Genomic DNA, 18,589 nt, shown 5'->3' on the forward strand with positions numbered 1-18,589 from the left:
AATACAAAAACTGAATACAGTTTGTCTTGCTCCAGTAATTAGTGTATTGCCTCTGTCTTTTTAGAAGACTCCTCTTTTTGCTCCAGTCTTACTTGAAAGTAACAGTGTTTGACACAACACTGGTTTTTGATGACTTTGTTAGTCTTTGGCCAAGGTCTGAAGAGCCTGTAGCCTGTAGTGCCACACTTGGCATTAAACCTGAGGCTTTGTACAGGGCATAGCATAGGGGCAAATTTCTCCATGAAGACTTTGGGGTTTATTGTTAAAGTCTTTAAAGAAGAAGAAGAAGAAGAAGAAGAAGAAGAAGAAGAAGAAGAAGAAGAAGAAGAAGAAGGAAAACCTTGTCAGAAGCTTTCTCCCAGACATTAGATTTGGATTGGTATTATAGGCAGTGCCTTTGAGATAGAGTAATTGTAAATTGACTTCACTGTTCACTGCTTCATTGTGAGACGAGTGGTAACAGGAGAAGTTACTCTGGGGGATGTTTGGGATAAAGTGTAAGAAAACAGATGTGAAAGGACAAGAGATTTCTTAATAAATGATGTCTTTGGCAAAATCAAGACAAAGTTGGTCACACTGTGCAAACCAAGTATAGATAGAAAGGTACCCCCATACAAAATGTTCAGTACCCCATTTTATACACAAGTGGGTACCATAGAACAGAATGACAAAAGCAGCAGTGAAGTGTTGTACCTGTTATCTTCCTAACCTGAAAAAGCTTTGTAAGGGTGTCTTTAGATTTTCAGATGCATTTTTTGATGGAGAATAGATCCTTAGCCCCAGGCTTGAGCATTTGATTTGACTTTATTTTTTTGCAATTGTTAGTAGGGGCTGTTTTTGTCCGAAGTAGTATAATTCCTGACACTGGTAAGAGGGCATACAGTAGTTCCTTTATTGGCAGCGTGTCCTACCGTGCCCAGCATGGCTGCAGGACCTCCATGGGGATCACTTCTTTGCCACCTGTGAGTCAGTGAAATCAGCCTGACCTCTCCGCTGATGGCCCTCACTCCACCTCATGGAGGTTAGAATGTCACGTTCCATCCTCCTTAGATTTTCCTGCACTGTTTGGTGCTGTGTCCTGCGGGACCTCCTCCGGGATTGGCTCCTTGTCACCTGTGGTTCGATGAGAGAAACTTGGTGTGCTTGCTGAAGGTGCTCACTCCTCCTTGGGGAGACATGGATATCCGGTTCAATCTGTCTCTGAGAGTATTCCATCCTCCTTGGGTTCTCCTTCAGGAGCAGTGGGCTGCGGAACCTCCCTTGGGTTTGGTTCCTTGCCACCTGCGTTTCTCTGTAGGAATGCAGGCGCCCTGGCTGTTGGCGCCTGCTCCTCCCAGAAGAGGCACGGATGAACCAGTCATCCCTTAGAGCTCGTCCCTCATCGCGTTCCATCTCCCTTAGATACTCCCTCAATGCTTGGCTGGAAGAGCTGCGCAACCTCTGCCGGGATCGGCTCCGTATCGCGCTCGGTTCTATGAAAGAAACCTGGAATTCCTGCTGACGGCGCTTACGCCTCCCTGAGAGGGCACGGACACGCTGTTTGGTCCTTCGGCCCTTGTCACGACCAGTGCTTCGAGCCCTGCTCTGCTGCCGTCTCCTGCTCCTTGAGTGGTTGTTGCCCTGGGCCTGCTGGACCCTGGTGTGGTCATCACGATGCCTTCTTGGATACCTGCTTTGGCTCTTCTCTTGGGCCCTGCCACTGCTGCCCCCACGACTGCCTCCACAGCTGCCTCTGCGGCTGCCACCAAGGCTACCACCACGGCTGCCCCCAAGGCTGCCACTGCGGCTGCCTCCACGGCTGCATCCACGACTGCCACCAAGGCTACCTCCACGGCTGCCTCCACGGCTGCCACCACGGCTGCCACCAAGGCTACCTCCACGGCTGCCTCCACGGCTGCCACCTAGGCTACCTCCACGGCTGCCTCCACGGCTGCCACCAAGGCTGCCACCAAGGCTACCTCCATGGCTGCCTCGACGGCTGCCATCACGACTGCCACCAAGGCTACCTCCACGGCTGCCTCCACGGCTGCCACCAAGGCTGCCTCCACGGCTGCCTCCACGGCTGCCTCCATGGCTGCATCCACGGCTGCCACCACAGCTTCTTCTGTAAGACTTGCGGTGCTGGCGTCCTGGGGAATTATGCTGACCTCTTTCCGCAGAGCACAACCCAGCTCGCTCTCCTTGAGTATGGCTGGCAGAGCTGATGGACTCCTCTACAGAGTGCACCTCAGAGTTACTGTCTCCCACCATGTGGAAAGTATGTGGGAAAGGTGACTGGCAATTCAGGCCCTCCGCTCTTCTGTGGAGCCACTCCACCATGCAGTAAAAACAGAAAGGGTGCCAACGCCAGCTCATGGAAGGTTGGTCATTAATGCCGGCCCGGCAGATCGGGCAACTTAGGTTCTCTGAAGCACCTGGATGGGCAGCCCGGGATACCTGGCTGGTGCTGGCAGCAAGGGAAGGGGTGCCACTTTCTGCCAAGTCTTCCTCTGAGGCCATTTTGCCCTGCAAACCAAAGAGATAATGTGATGTGTTCCCTGGTGCTGGGGACACAATCTGCAGCCAGCAGCAAAGCTACTGAAGTCGAGCCTTAAAGAACTGCCCACTCTGCCTCAGGCAGCACTTGGGCTGCCACCCCAGGGACCATCCTGGGGCAGATGAGTGACACTTGAGTGTCTTGGCATGTTCTAGCTTTTGAGCTAAGATGGTAACTGACCTCTCTGATATGTGCAGGCAGGAGCTGGGAGCCTGGGAAAGGAATTTGTGGCCTCTCAGCAGCTGCAGACAGAGCCTGAGTGCATGGCAGATTGGGACCAGCACCACACCTGTCAGTGTGCTTGTCTAGCAAATCTTCTCTGTGCCCTCAGAAAGCACACAATGGGATAGGGATCCTTTTTCCCCCCACCTTGAGATGTCTGTCCCCAGTGGTGGAGGCCAGACACTGTGGCCTTTCAGAGCTTCTCCAAGCATCCAAAAGGCTGGTTGTCATACGTGTCACAATGACTCCCTGGTGACATCGTGGGGCTTTCAGGGACCACACCCAGAAGACAGAAACTCCAGCCCTAAGGAATGAAAACTTCCAAGATAAATCTTACACAGCTGCTCCACTGTCAAGCAAAATCCTAATGCCATATTTTTCATATAAATTCACAGGTTACACTGATCATACTCAGCCCTATGTTTTGTTTTAGAAATAAACCAGCTCAAGGCATTTTTTACTCCTCAGTCAACTTTGCGGGTCAAAAGAGGTGATACTCCACTGGAGCAGTCTGTCCAGTGTGCAGCTCTCCAGTAGAGATGGACATAAGTAGAGATGGGCATACTGGAGAGTGTCAAGTAAGGGCTCAAAAGGATGATGAAGGGTCTAGAGCATCTCTTCTACAAAGGCAGGGCTAGGAATGTTGCCTCCAGGCTGTTCAATCTGGAGAAGACTCCATAGGGGATGTTTTCCAATGTATACCAATAACTGAAAGGAAGGTACAAAGAAGACAGAACCAGGCTCTTTTCAGGGGTGCCCAGAATACAGAACTTCTCTCTAAATATTGAGGAACTTTTTTTACTGTGAGGGTGACCAAGCACTGTCAGGATGCTTATGGACTCTTCCCACCTTGGAGATGATACTCAGAAGCTGTCTGGCTGTGGCTATGGGCTAATTGGCACAGATTCCTGGTAGAAATCTGATGTCCCCAGTGTCCCTGCTGCCTTCTGCTGTAATTCTGGGCTCATAGCCTGGCCTTCATCTTGATCCCTACTCATTTGATTCTCTTTCTGTATTTCACCTTAAGTGCTGCGGGAGCTCCCCTGAAATGGGCTCTCTGTTGCCTTTCATTCCCTGGAGGAAACTCAACTCCCCACTGCTGTTTCCTGTGCCTCCCATAATAAGCTGGAACTGGCTCTTCTGGGTTTAGAGCTCAGCCCTTGTCATGGAGTGAAACCAATTAAAGTGCCACAGCTTGTCTCAGTTTTGGTAGATCAACAAACTCTTGTTCACATAAGTCTGATAAGCCCAGTTGAATTAGTCTTGCATTAGCTTCAGCAAAGACACCACTTTCATTTCAGAACTTCCATGTACTGTCAGTCAAAAACAAAGCACAAGGGTGGGGCTGGTTGCAAGGCCTGATATATGATTCAAAGTGGAGCATTTTGTCCTAACCTTTAGTACCCATCCCAACTGACCATACAGACTTTGAAGTATCTTCAGCTTTCCAGGAGAAAGAGTTTAGTTGTTTATAAAGCCAATGTCATCCTTGCCTGTATCAGCAATAGTGTGGCCAGCAGGAGCAGGACAGTGATTGTTCCTCTGTACTCAGCCCTGCTGAGGCCACACCTTGGGTGCTGTGTCCCGTTCTGGGCCCGTCACAAAGACTTTGGGGGGCTGGAGTGAATCCAGAGAAGGGCAGCAGAGCTGGGGAGGGGTCTGGTGCACAGATCTGGTGAGGAGCAGCTGAGGGAATTGTGGTTGTTTAGTGTGGAGAAAAGGAGGTTCAGGGGGGACTTTGCTGCTGTCTTCAAGTACCTGAAAGGAGGTTGTAGTCAGGTGGGGGTTGGTTTGATCTCCCAGGCAAATAGTGGCAGGATGAGAAGACACAGCCTCAGGCTTGTGTCAGGGGAAGGTCAGGATGGACAGCAGGAACCATGTCTTCACAAAAACAGTTACTAAGCGTTGGAACAGATTACCCTGGGGAGTGGTCAAATGACTGTCCCTGGAAGTACTTAAAAGATGTGTAGATGTGGCACTTAGGGATGTGGTTTAGTGGTGGACTTGGCAGAGCTTGATTAACAGCTGAACTTGATCACTTAAAGGTCTTCTCCAACTTAAACTTCCATAGTTCTAATTAAACGTATGTGTACACGTAGATTGATTTTCCCTACCTGCCTTTTAGAATGATCTAACTTAGTGCTGTGTTCACAATACATTTGGGAAATTTCCTTTATTTCATTTAGTACTTACTGTGCTTGTAACGCCTTTCCCTCTTTATGTGCCTTTGGCTCTCCCCTCTGTACCCCCATAGCACACCCCTTTGTGTAATTGCATTGGATCTATTTTCAAAGACCTTTTTTTCTATTAAACTTGCCCAAAATGAGTATTTTACTTACTTAACTGATGCTTGCTGCTTTCCAGATTAATCTTCCACTGAATGCAACATACCACATTTTTTTATGTGTTCAAGTATTTTACAATGAAATGTTCTTCTAATGCTTTTAGTGATTGTAATTGAATTTAATTCTAAATTATTGAATATATATCCCATCTGAAGTCTTTTAGGTGTGTTCTCTGGGAGGTTTTAAAAAAGCTTATGACTAACATTAGAGAACTGTCTGCTGGTGCAGGCTTTAAATAAATTATTTGATCTCATAAAAGCAGCATAAACATTTATTAACAAATCATGACATGGGCTGTTCTTTTCAACACATTTTATCTTTATGCTTGTTGGAAGTCAAAGAAACTTGTATGTGAATGTTATAGCATGCTGTGGCTGTGTTCCTCCTTTCCACTCTTGCTTTCCCATCCTTGAAGCAGCATGTTTCTGGGACCCACAGCTGTCCCTTTTCAGCTGTAATTCAGTTATAATTAGCTCATTATAAGCATTGCCATTTTCTGTGCTGTCAGCAATGTCACTGCTGCAAAAGCAGATTTTCAATAGTACCTGTGCTGTCCGGAAGCTCTCAGGCGCTATATATGATGCTCTTTGCAGGATGATGAATTCAATTATTTGTTATTATCCATTGGTTATAGAGCTTTAGGGAATAAAGAATTCAGAATTATTCTACCTGAATATGTTTTTTGGGTTTTTTTAATAGTAAAATTTTATATATATATAAAGAAGAATTTTTTTGAGCAAGAGTTAACTATTTCTTATCTTCTTTTGTATAACCTTTAACTAATTCAGAAGTATTTGAATGGAAACTCAGTCACAACAAGAAGTTTCTTCAGTTTTCCAGTATTTGCACTGAAAGTTAGCTATTGCAGTTAGAATTCAGCTTAGTTCAGGCAGGTCACATTTACAAAAAGCATCGAGCTGGGATGATGTTATTCCCTTTAAAAGACTGACAGCTGGAATTGTAAGCCTCATCTGTTTGTGCTCCTGCTGAGATAATTTGGCTTCCCTTTCAGCTGGGGAAGAGTTAGTTGTGCAGTGTGACCTGTGGGCTGTCACCTCTGCCTCCCAGCACTGCTGAGAGTCCAGGTTCCCTTGAGGACAGCAGTCCCTGTCACCTGAGTGCAGCAGCACAGGTGTTCAGTGCACAGTCTGGGTAGGAATGTGTAAGCTTAAACTTCCTAAGGATGACACCACCATGTCACTGATTGTTCTGTTTCGTGATATTTTTCAGAAATGGAAAAATTTCAGGGTTCAGAAGGCAAGAAGGAAGATGAAGAAAAGAAATATCTTGATGTTATCAGCAACAAAAACATAAAGCTGTCAGAGAGAGTTCTGATCCCTGTCAAGCAATATCCAAAGGTACTGTAAATCTAGTCTAACACTTGCTTAATATTTATTAATAAAATTATGAAAAAGTTGCACACAACCATTTTTATTGAGTCATAATATGCAGCCTTTGTGGTAGTCAAAAAAAAAAAGGTCCTATATAAATGCACCTGTTACATGTTAACTCTTACATGTTTTAGCTTCTGTCTTGGGGCCTTTCAGAAAAGCAATTGAAGTGAATGAGTTTTTTTTTCAAATTCAGGTAGGTTCTGATCTTATGCAAACTGCTGAGTTTTTTCTCAGTTTGTTTTTTCTTTTTTTTTTTTTTTTTTTTTTAAATATGTCATCCTTTTATAAAATAAAATACCAGTTGCTAAAAAAAAAAAGGTTCCAGTAACTCCAAAAAGCTTCCTCATAGAAGAGGTGGGGAATTTTCTGTGGTGTAGTAAGTTTCAAAAGATCAAGTGTCAGGATTACTGCAGGCTGTTCCTGACAATGTTCCTTGCTGTTGATAAAAATCAAATGTTTTAGCATCTAAGACTTTCTTATTAGTTCTCATTGCTACGTACTTTAATGCAGAAAAAGGATTTTATTTCTTGCAAAATTTAGCTGCTCATGGGAAGTTTTTGGTTTTATATTTTATAAGAGATCATTGGGGTTTTAGAATTTAGGTATTTGTTTGGTTTTCTTATATGGTTTTTATTTTACATAAACAGTTATTCCAATAGTATTCATACTGAAATTATAAACATCTCTGTCTCCAGTGTATTTTTTCCTTGCTGATTTATTATCACATGGTACATGGTTCACCATTAGCCTTGATTACACTTTGAGCTTTTTGCTTTATACTTTCATCAGAGCAATAAATTACAATTGGTAAAAAGCTCATCAAACAAAATGAAAAGTGTAAAAAAAATTGAGATTCAATGATTCTAGTTGACACCTCCTGAGTAGTGAATATAAAACTGAGATAATGTAGTAATCCAAATGTTCAAGACCTTAGGAACACATACAGTGCTATAAGGAATTACTTTCTTACTGCATAGCCTGAGGTGCTTTGCCTTGATTTGTGGTATTTTGTGTAAATGCTGTAGGTGACCTGAAGTTCTCATTCAGGATGTAATAGTGCTATAACTTTGTAACAGCAGTGTGATAATTATTCAGAATACTGTTTGATGAAGGTAGTAGAATAAAAGACAAACTATTTAAAAGACAAAACACTATCATCTATCCAATATAGCACCTGAATGTGATTAAATTAGCTTCATTTACTTTAATGAACGTGCCATATTAATGAATAGTAAAAGATATAAGGCATTTTTTACAGCTTTTTAGTGGTGGAGCAAAAGAAATCAGTGTGATGGAAATGAAATACTCATTCAGTAATGCAGAATAATCTCTTGCAGGGTTTCTGTAGTTGATTTGCTAGCAATATTCTGTGCTTGGCATGGAATTATTCCCAGAACTGCAGGTTTCCTGATACTGTCTCTAAGAACTGTCTTTCAAGGACTGCATTTACACTTAGTATCAAACAGCTGATTGCTGTGATCTAGTGTCTTGTCTTTTCTGGATAATTGTATACATTAGGCAAATCAGCACACAGCAGTTGCTTTAGCTTGCTTTATAAATAATGAAAAAAAAAGTAGAAAATATTTAGGAGGATTAGTTTTATATATTTGGTAGAATATGTTAATAATAGCAGTTGATCAGACTTGTATTTATAAACAGCCAAGACAATTACAATATTATTTCACTTAGGAGTAATTTCTTTTTGAAAGATCATTATTATAAATCATTTATTCATTGCTTGCTGATGAGCTTTTTTGGGCAATGCTAGGTAAGCAGGATTGTGTAAATATGCAGAAAGTGTCCAAGTGTATAAAATTGTTGAAAAAAAAATCTGCCCAGTTAAAAACCATGTAAAACAACAGTTTACAGGCTCTGTGTTTAGGAATGAGCTCTTGGAAAACATTTGCACTTACTTTAACTTCATGTAAAAACACAAATTGCTCCAAGGGAACCTTTGGCCTAAAAATTTTATATGGTCTGTAGGCTAAGCTTCAGTGACAGCTGTAGAGCCAGCAGCAGCATTTTAAGGTTTGAGCAAAAGTTAACACAAAAGGCTTCCAGTGGCTAAATTGTTCTTGAAGTTGCAGAATAAGCCTTATGAAATTGTCTCTACTCAATTGTCCACAGTCTGGTGCAGACAACAGGAAAAGAATATGAAAGGCAGTGATTAGCAACAGCTTTCTTATGTTACCAGCTGGTAAAGACACAGGCCTCTTTCCTCTGTTCTGAAACAGGGATTTAAAATAGAGACGGGGTGTTAGTTGTTACTTCAGAATTGATCTTTTCTGAGATTAATTATCTTAAATACCAGCAGCCCTGGTAAAAACAGCATCTCATTTACACACACTCCACTATGCAGCAGATATTTTTAATCCAGTCAAAATTTCTCTTGAAACAGTGATACGATGTCTTTGTTGATCCATCTTTCTGTCCCATAATGCCTTTTTTTTTTTAAACTTTCATGATGTGTGAATTCCAACTAATACTTGCATGAAAATACTTCAGGGTTTGTTTAAAAAGACTTCAGCACAGATCAGTGTGAATTTATTTCTGATACATCAGATATGGGAAAAGAGTGGGTTATTTAAAAATTTAAAAAAACCCACAAAAATCTGAAATTATCTTGTTGCTGAAAAACAAAAGTGATGGTTTAGACACTTGGTGGGACACTTGCCATCATTTGCATGGCAATACAGATTTTTGCCATTTACTTCCTTGCAGTTTGGCTTTTGCTGTTTACTATAATTCCTACCTTTTTCTGTTTAAGCAGCATCTAAACTGGGCTTTGCAAATTTGTTCCTTTGCACGGTTTAAGAATTTGAGAGCTTGTTTAAAGCCTCAGCTTCATGTAGCACATAAAATAGGAAGTTCTTGTTTGCAAACTTGTCTAGTACACATTGTAAATTAAAATATTGCTGACTTTCGTGAAATTCTGCCCTCATTATCCCTGCCTTCTTATCCCTCCTAAATGGTTTCAGCCATTTAGGAATAGCTCAGTTTGTTAATTTCTTTTGCTTTCTGTGAGTGCAGATATATGAAGTAGCTGACGAGTTAAAAGTAAACAGTATGTGTATAAAAGTCCTAAATACTGCAGTGCATCTGTCTTGGTTTGACCTCAGCCAGCAACCAAGCCCCCTGCAATACTCACTCTCTCCTGCCCCATGGGATGGGAGAGAGATGGAATAGTGACAGTGGGCTGAGACAAGAGACTTTAATAGCTAAAGCAAAAGCTGTGCATGGAAGAGAAGCCAAATCAGGAATGTCTTCACTGCTTCCCATGGATAGGCAGGTGTTCAGCCTTCTCCAGGGAGCAGGACCCATCATAGCTAATGGTGACTTGGGGGAACAAATGCTGTCACTCAAAATGTCTCCTCCTTCTCCCACCTTTATATGCTGGGCATGACACTGCATGGTTTGGGATATCCCATTGGTATTTGGGGTCAGCTGTGTGTCTTCCCAGCTTCTTGAGAACCCCCAGCCTTCTTGCAGGTCAGGTGGGATGAGGAGCAGAAAAGCCTTGACACTGTAAATGCTGCTCAGCAATATCAAAAACTTCTGTATTATATGAACATTATTTTCAGCACAAATCCAAACACAGATCCAGACTTTGAAGAAAGTGATCTCTACCCCAGCCAAAACCAGCACGGCATCTGTTTCTATTTTAAAGACTCAATGCCAAATATTGTTAGTTTATATTGTTTTATGCTTTATCAACTCCTGACTTCAAGCAAATAAATTAGACAAACTCAGCAGTGCTAAAGAATTCATTGTGAAGGGTGAACTTTTCTTTTTTTATTCTGTCTTTAACATCTAACTCAGACAAGTAACATGATTTTTATTTAGCATTCTCATTCTTTCATGTGTTGTTTTTCTCAAACCTGATAGTTGATGTTGTGCTTTCAAAGCAACTGCTGTAATATTAATCATCTGCAGGTGATTTGTGTGTTTTGTTCACTTTTAAGTAAGATATGAAGAATAAGATACATTAAAATGTCCATTAAATGGAATGACAAGAATATAGAAAATTGCTAAGGGAAGTGGGACCTGGGCTGTTAGTGAGCTGAATGAGTAGCCATGACTTCTCTCTGTGATTTATATTGTTTTAATGAAATAAGTACCTTGTTGTTGCATAAGGCAGGAGGAACATTTGATCTGTCCCTAATCCTGTAGATGCTTCAAGAGATTATAAAAACTCCAGCATTTTTATTAAAAGGAATAAGAGCAAAGTATCTAACTACAGAATGGAGATTTTTACTTGCCTTGCCAGTGTTTTTTCCTCCTATGTAAGACAAGAAAAGCCTTTATGCTTGGCACGATTCTGGAATTTAGACTGGTGCCAAACTAAATCTAAAGATTCCACTGGTTCAGTATTTCAACTGAGTTCTTTAAAGAGAAGCCTGAACCTTGGAAGGCAGAAAATTATTAATTTACATGAAGTATGTTGTACTGAGATTGATCCTGCAAATAGTTGTATAAATAAAGAATGCTCTCTCATATATCTTGAAAGATTTCTATCCCTACCTGGTCTCAATGAAATAACTGAACATGCGTCTTTGTAACAAAATAATGCCTTTTACTTTATAAATGTGTGGGGAAGTTTCAAATTTCCTTTTTAGTTGAGGCCAATTAAATTTTCAAATGAAAGTGTAACTGTCACTCAAAATCTCTGATCTACACAACACCAGGAATAATAGGGGCAACAACTTCTTTAGGTACTGTGTTTAATCTGGCATTTATTAGTATTTGATTTTTCCATTAAATGCCAATTTCTGGAGTCACTGATATACAGAAAATTATTTCAGAAAATTTATATAAAGTGTACTTAAGATTCATAAAAATCTAATGAAAAGGTACTGAAATAAATTCTATTCAGTGATGAAATACCAGGCCCTATTAAGCACTCAGATATTAGAAGAGGGGTCTTTTAAGTTTTCTAATATCTCAGTTCTGCTTCTTACCAAATTCCCTATTAATGTATAATTTCAATTTTGATAATTAATTATATTTTAGATAGATCAGCAGAAATATGTCAAAATTCGAATTAAATTTCTTTTAGTATTGTTGACTTTTGTGCTTCAAATAAATTGCTATAACCAAGATATTTTCTTTAAGTCACTTCTGTATGAACTGTCCAACTAATTCTGAAAAGTGAAATGAAATATGTGAACACTTGAAGACAGGAAAGCTGGAAAAGTAGTTATCTTCCTGTACTTAAGCTGAGAGAAGAGGCAAAACTTCTCAAACCTCAAAACTCATTCTACTTCTCTGAAATTTTCTTGCAAGTGGTGCAATTCTGCTATACACTGCAGTTTTTCAGTATTTCTGATTGTGCTCAAGACCCAAAATAGATACAAGTCTTCTGTTACACTTAATGACAACACATATATGGAAAATCTAGACAAATACTTTAATTTTACTTTCAGTAAAATACATGAAGAAATATCACACAATTTGTTTTTTCATCCATCTCTGTACTTACCTTTTCCAGGTAAATTCAGGAAATGAACCCTGAATTTAATGGTTCTAGGGCCAATGCCAATCTTGTGGAGCTCTTGAATGGTTACAGGAAATACCTCTTATTATATAAAAATAATTTCTGTCCCCATTTTTGTTAATGTTTTATTTGTTTTTATAACACTGCTGTTGAAATCAGCTCTGACAGCATTAACTGCCTTCTTTATCGTGCTGAGAAATGCTGCTCTGTACAGACCTCTTTAAAAAGTGTTTCATAAAATTGTTCCTGACTGCAGAGAATAAAGAGTATTCCAGATAGAATTTAGAGATTTGCCTTTCTGTTTCATTTAACTATCCATGGCTGTATAAATCTTCAGCAATGTAATTAAAACAGCATTAACATAGTTAAAAACAAGTAGTACAAAAAAATATTCCCAATATTAGGGCTTCTTCCCCTACCTTTGATTGCATGACGGTGAAAGATTTCTCATGAGGTAACTTCCCTTTATTTATACATGAAAATACATAGTCCAGCCTTCATCCTTTATTGTTTTCTTCCTAAACTCATTCTTGAAATTACAGGCAGGGACACAAAATTGCTGCTTAGTGATTTACTGGGAGTTACTCAGTGCTGTTAGAGTGGTATTGCCTTCCATATTTCAAGGTAGACTTTTAGAGTAGTTGGAATTTACCATTTCGTATTGCAGAGCACTCAAAGGCCAAAACTAAGATGGAAACACCCTTTGTACTCAATGCATTTTATAGGTACACTGGTCTTTCTCCAAGGTGCTGACAGTCTAGAAAACACAATGTAGGTGGAAAATGGGACAAATAAACAGATGAGCAGGAGAAAGTTGGTAGCTGGTAGCAGCTGTGTGAAATACAGACAAGTCCTAGCCACTCCCCATTGGGAATGTTGGTCATGACTCATGTTTTCTAGGCCACCAAAACTCTTACATTCCTCTCTGTTATTCTTCATTATTCCTGTTTGAGGGGGAAAGAAAAATAAAATTTTTAACACCACTTTAATAAAATAAGTGTGAGAGTGGGCAGGAATTCACCCTGCTTAAACCAACAGCTTTAATCAGGAGCATGATTTCATGTTAATAATACACTGGTTGTGTATGATTGATTGTGGACCTGTGCTCAATGTACATCCAAAGATACATGGGGTTTTCTTTGTAATTACAGCAGAGTTGTTTCTTTCTCTGGTCTTGGTATTAATGGATGATTTGAGGGCTAAATTTTATATTCAGTATCATTAGTACAAATTCAGTATTTTCAAAGGAATCTGCTTTTGGAATCTGAGGGGAGTTCAGCAAGAAAGTCTGTTGATGATTTTTGATAAATAGAATTTACCTCACTTCCACTTAATCTATGTTGCTTCTTAAGGAAAAAAAGATAGTGAACAGTAAAAATTAAAGTTTGTGTCTAAATACACAGTGAATCATATCTACTAAAGCTTTTAAATTGGACCTATGCTTTGTGAGAACTGTAAAGCAAGCTGTTGGTTAGAGTGAGATTTTTCACAGTACCTCTGACTTCAGCAGGAGCAGAACTAAGCCAGCAATTTGTGTACTGATCAAAAAGCTCACCTGTTTGTGATCAGGTTTGGATGACTTGTTACTACTTTTTTTCCTTCTAGCTTTTAGCAGGATGGCTGCCAGTTACATTAGTTAACATTTATAACATCGACATCTTAAAGTTGCAGGACAGTAGAGGAGAAGACTTTATGGCAAATTGGTTCTATTGTGTGTCTGGGCTTTTCTATGTCCTTAGAAATTCAAGTTTGAAAAACTTGTAATGTGTGCAAGCAATAGGTAGAGCATTGTAGTGCTATCAACACTTTTTCTAGCACAAATCCCTAACACAGCACCTTACTGTCTGTAATGAAGAAAATTAACTCCAGTCAGCCATATCCGATACAGCTTTTCCATTTGCAATGCTGCTATCATATAGGATGTGAAATTTTACTTATTTTAGTTGTGGTACTATTTCATATACATATTTCATGTGTTAGCAGAGAATGAAAGAAAGTTATCAGTAAACTGATAACTTTAAGTAAAGTAGGGTTTAAAGAAGGTTTTGAAAGCTTGTTAAAGTTGCTGTTAAAACAGTTACTTCCTTTCAAACATTGAAAAAATATCCAATATTTAAAGGAAAAAATGCACATCCGGTGCTTCAAAATTTTTGCGACAGATAGCTGCTGGTCATTTTTTCCTATACCTCCATTATTCTAGTCTAAACTGATTAAACATTTTGTAAGTGAAGAATCTATGTGGACTAATCAGTTCTTGAAAGAGAAGATATTGTTTTGTCTTACACAGACACTCCTGAAGTATGTTTTTACCTCTTGAAGCTGAAGATGAAATCTGTTTTGTGGCTTTTCAGGCTTTTTCCTCTGTTTAAGTAGTGCTACAAGGTCACTTCAAAGTAGTCATTAATGTAATTTCTAATAACTCTCATCTAATTTTTGAAAATTACTTATAAAATATTAACACAAGAGATAATATTCTGCCTTGATCCTTTTACAATAGACCTGATGACTAGACAGCAGGTAATAGAGCTCATCATGAACAGTTCAGATTTCAGAGGTACCTAAGTACACAAGCAGTTCCTTAAACTTCAGAGCTAAGGAAGCTTTTTGAGTGTGTCTGTGTCTTTTGCTTAGCTGTGAGCTATGATTTGATGTTTTGCTGATGGGTATAATGACAAAAATTTTGTCTTCTATGGATTTTCTGATCTCCTATGGCATGAGCATATGGCACAGCCTTTGCCTCAGTTTGAACATGTTCTTCTATCCAGCTCTATGTGTTCTCCCAACTTCAAAGATCTTACTTGTCTTTGAAATAGCTTCCTCTTGCAAACTGAGCTGAAGTCAAGCTCTGAGGTCAATAGTTTCTAAGGAAAAACACTGCACAAGGTAGGTGTTCACCTTGCCTTGATTCCCTATGAAGGGCTTGGAAGTTACATGGCCCCATGGGTCATGTTTGACTCCTCACATAGGAGAAGGCAAATTACAGCAACAAGGACATAGAAGCAGCCTTCTCCAGGGCCTGTGTGCCCCAGGCAGAGTGACTGTGAATTTTCTGGACCAGTTAGTTCAGTGACAAGGTTTTCCTCCTCTTCAGGACTGGCCTTTGAATAGTTTTATAACTCCTTTGCAATGTCATAGATTTTAGTGGCTTTCTCACTGTTTCTAAAGCTTCCCACACATCATCAGAAAACTTTAAAACATCTTGGTGTGTGGAGGAATATGGAAATAAAAGAAATTTATGCTGAAAATGCTCTTACTTGCTGAGTTGCAGCTATTTAGCCTAGAGCATGTTTGACCTCAGCCACCTTCTTTCCTGTTTTGCTTTTAACTCTCATTGAGCAAACAAACAGGTGACACTTCCACATAATACAAATGCGAAGGATATGCTCTAATAGTGAAGAAATCTGTTTCCTAAATACATCTTTCATGTTTTTATTAGAATACATACATATATATGTGTGTGTTTGTATTTTATACAAACTTATTAAAAATGTGCCTTCCATTTTTACCTTACATAGCTTGGTAATAGGATCAATATATAAACATTTTCAGGAGCACAAAGAATCAATTGCAAGCATGTTCACTTGATAGAATTAGATTTTCTATTAACAGTAGAACCACCAATTTATCTGTGGTTACCACAGGTTATCTGTGGGGTTTTTAAACTGTTACATATCTGTGGTTTGGGATTGTGAGTCAGAAGAAAAATGCTACACACTGGGAGGAAACCATGGCATCCCTCTTTCATTTCAAGAAATGTAGCAATTCATAGTTCTGTCACTCACGTGTTCTTAAAAGAAGACAAGGAGGAGACAATTCTTCTGTCACTTTTCCTAGATATGAAGTCACAGTTTTGTCCCAACAGGATGAATTTAGAACAGGTGACAACTATAGCAAAAATGTGTTTCCATGTATCTTCTGAGATCATAATCCTGTTACTGAGATAAGGAGTGGATAGCACTAAGGTAAATATTGTCACCTATGACTTATTCTGCTGCCACAAATGTTCATCATGGCCTACATAGCATAATTGCACACCATTTGCTCACTAATCACTGGTTTCCAAGCTGATACACCATCTACTGATGAGAGAAACTGTTTATTGTCTATGTCAACTCAGCAAGAGAGAATTAGATCTTCTTCACCTGGTTTATTTTACCCAAGGAAAATTCACTGAAGCAATACTTAATGCAATATAAAAAGAAAAATTACACTGCCTATAGAGAATTGTTCAGTAAGATAATAAGAATAAACACTTTTCTCAGAAGTTAAAGAAATCATGAATAAGTTATTTCTCTGTGATTTATTGAGAAAAAAAATCCTGATGGGTAGCAGAAACCAGAAAAATCCCTTTTTTTTTCTGAAAGAGAACAATTTATTACTGCTTTTACCAGCAATAAATTCTTGCATTTTTAAAATTTTTTTTTTATTTTTTCCTTACATACATGGAATATTGTTTCAGATTTTATAGCCTTAGGCTGCTCCTTATCACGTTGCTTTAAATACTTCATTTTATGATTGAGTGAAAGTGGAATTTGGAAGAAATAGAATTCTTTCTGTGTAAGCTGTAAAACTTTATCTCAGTTACTCACATAAGTACCAGATACTGTAAATATGTAACTTTAAATATAAATAAGAAAGCGATGTTTAAGACCATGTTTTATGTCATGTCCCAACATGATGCAAGTGCTTTTTTGTTTTGGTAATTTTCAGACCCAGGAGTCTGGATTCTCAGTGAAACATGTCCAGTGAATTGTCTTATTGCCTAAAAATAACCAACATACTGAAGTGGGCAGGTTATCTGCAGATTTCCAAGGTATCCAAGTATTTCAACAGATATCAGAAATCACAGCATATTTTTCTAGATAAATGTGTTCACATATGAAACTTGAAGCACTGATGTTTGGTGGCTTTATTGCCAAAACATCACCTGACATTTGCTGCTTATGGTTATGCTTATGAAACTCTCTTCTTACTCATGATACTATTTAGATATTTATTTAATGGAAACCTCAGTTTTCCAGAAAACTCTGATATCATGTCTGGGTGGGAAGGTAGTGAAGATGGTGATTATATACAGCAACTATTGTCTCTAAACTTTGCAAAAATAAGCACTTTTAAGTCTAAGCATATAAATCGCATTTCGGGTGGGTTTTGTCTTCCTGAATTGTCTTTAGTTACAAGTTGTTTGCGATTTACACAATGTAGCAGACACAGGAGTTACAAAATTTAAAAGTAATTTAGAATTTAAGCCATTTTTAGGAAAGTGTCACTAATGAAGCCGTTAACCACTGTGTTGTGCACTCCTGGAAGAGTCACTAACATAGAGCAGAATTATAAACCCTGGAATGAGGGGTTCATGATGTAAGTGCTGACACTAACAGAACTGTAGCACAGGAGTGCTGTCACTGTAATTAGCTTAATGCTAGTACAAATCATGTTTGATTATTCTTCCAGCCTCTGCAATAAGAGATAGTTTATTTCTTTCAGGTATAATTGCATTTGTCACATTTTTTGATATTGCAGAAATGATACAAGCATGAAAAGGCAAGATGACTTTCAGAGCACTCAATATCATGTTTTTTGGAATATCATTAGAGGGAAGAGATGATGGGGGAAAAAGCGGAAAACAAAAACAAAGCTTTCAAGTTTTCAGATATTTTGAGTCTCTTTTTTTTATTTTTTAAGGATTCCTTTTCAGAAGAAAATAGTAGGATTATGGGTACAGAAAAAGTATTCTCTCATGGATATACTGGCAGGATGACATACAGGGAGGAGGGAATCTCTACAAATCCTCTCATTATTGTTCTTCAATGAAGAGAGAAAATTCTGTTTTTGTTCCCTAGGAGCAGATTACCAGAACACACCATGTCTCTGCAGGGATGTGTTTTGTTAGGCTCAAGCTCACAGACCAAGTGCCTGGAGTCAGTTGTGTCTGCAGGAGCAGAGCTAGGTGCATTAGTGCTCCACAATGCTGAATTTGTCCTCTTGGTCTGAAAGTTGACTCAGACTGCTCTAGTCAAACTGCAGAGATTTTCTTCGCATTCAAGATAAGGGATATGTAAGCTGGGCAAGGAATGATGATGGGGCAACCAATGTGTTCATCTGCTGCCAGTGCCTACATTTCTGTGTCTTAATTTTAATTTTCCAAATATAAGGAAGACACAGACAAATGAGTTCAGAGGAGGACTACCAGGATCACCAGTGGCTGGAGCACGAGCTCTGTGTGGAGCGGCTGAGGGAGCTGGGCTGAATAAGCCAGGAGGAGGAGTTATCTCCAGAGGGCCCAAGGGCTGCCTCCCTACTGTCTGCAGGGAAGGTGTTGAGGAGACACTTCACAATGGTGCACCTCTGCACCTGCAGAGGCAGCAGGTGTAGCTTGGAACAAGAGATGTTCAGACTGGATAAAAGGAGAAACTTTATCAGCATGGGAACAGTGAAGCCAAGGAGCAGGATGCCTAGAGAGGCTGTACAGATAGAGGGCATTCAAATTGTACTTGGCTGCAGCCCACTAAAACGCAGTATCTTTAAACTGGATTGCAGGGTTTTTTAGGAGGTTTTCATTTTTTTAATCTCCAGTAATCTAGTTGCAGTAGCTCTG

At 39.5% G+C, this 18,589-nt stretch overlaps 1 protein-coding gene across 3 annotated transcripts in view; it reads left to right on the top strand.

Annotated features, from left to right (window-relative positions):
- KHDRBS2 (KH RNA binding domain containing, signal transduction associated 2) overlaps positions 1–18,589 on the top strand; it is a 339,264-nt gene that overhangs the window by 55,076 nt on the left and 265,599 nt on the right. For all 3 annotated transcript variants that reach the window (XM_063153003.1, XM_063153001.1, XM_063153002.1), the window contains exon 2: positions 6,334–6,461. In XM_063153003.1, coding sequence (XP_063009073.1) covers positions 6,334–6,461 — 128 coding nt within the window. The remainder of the gene's footprint in view (positions 1–6,333; positions 6,462–18,589) is intronic.

The sequence above is a fragment of the Melospiza melodia genome, chromosome 3 (genome assembly GCF_035770615.1).
Source record: "Melospiza melodia melodia isolate bMelMel2 chromosome 3, bMelMel2.pri, whole genome shotgun sequence".
Lineage (NCBI taxonomy): Eukaryota > Metazoa > Chordata > Aves > Passeriformes > Passerellidae > Melospiza > Melospiza melodia.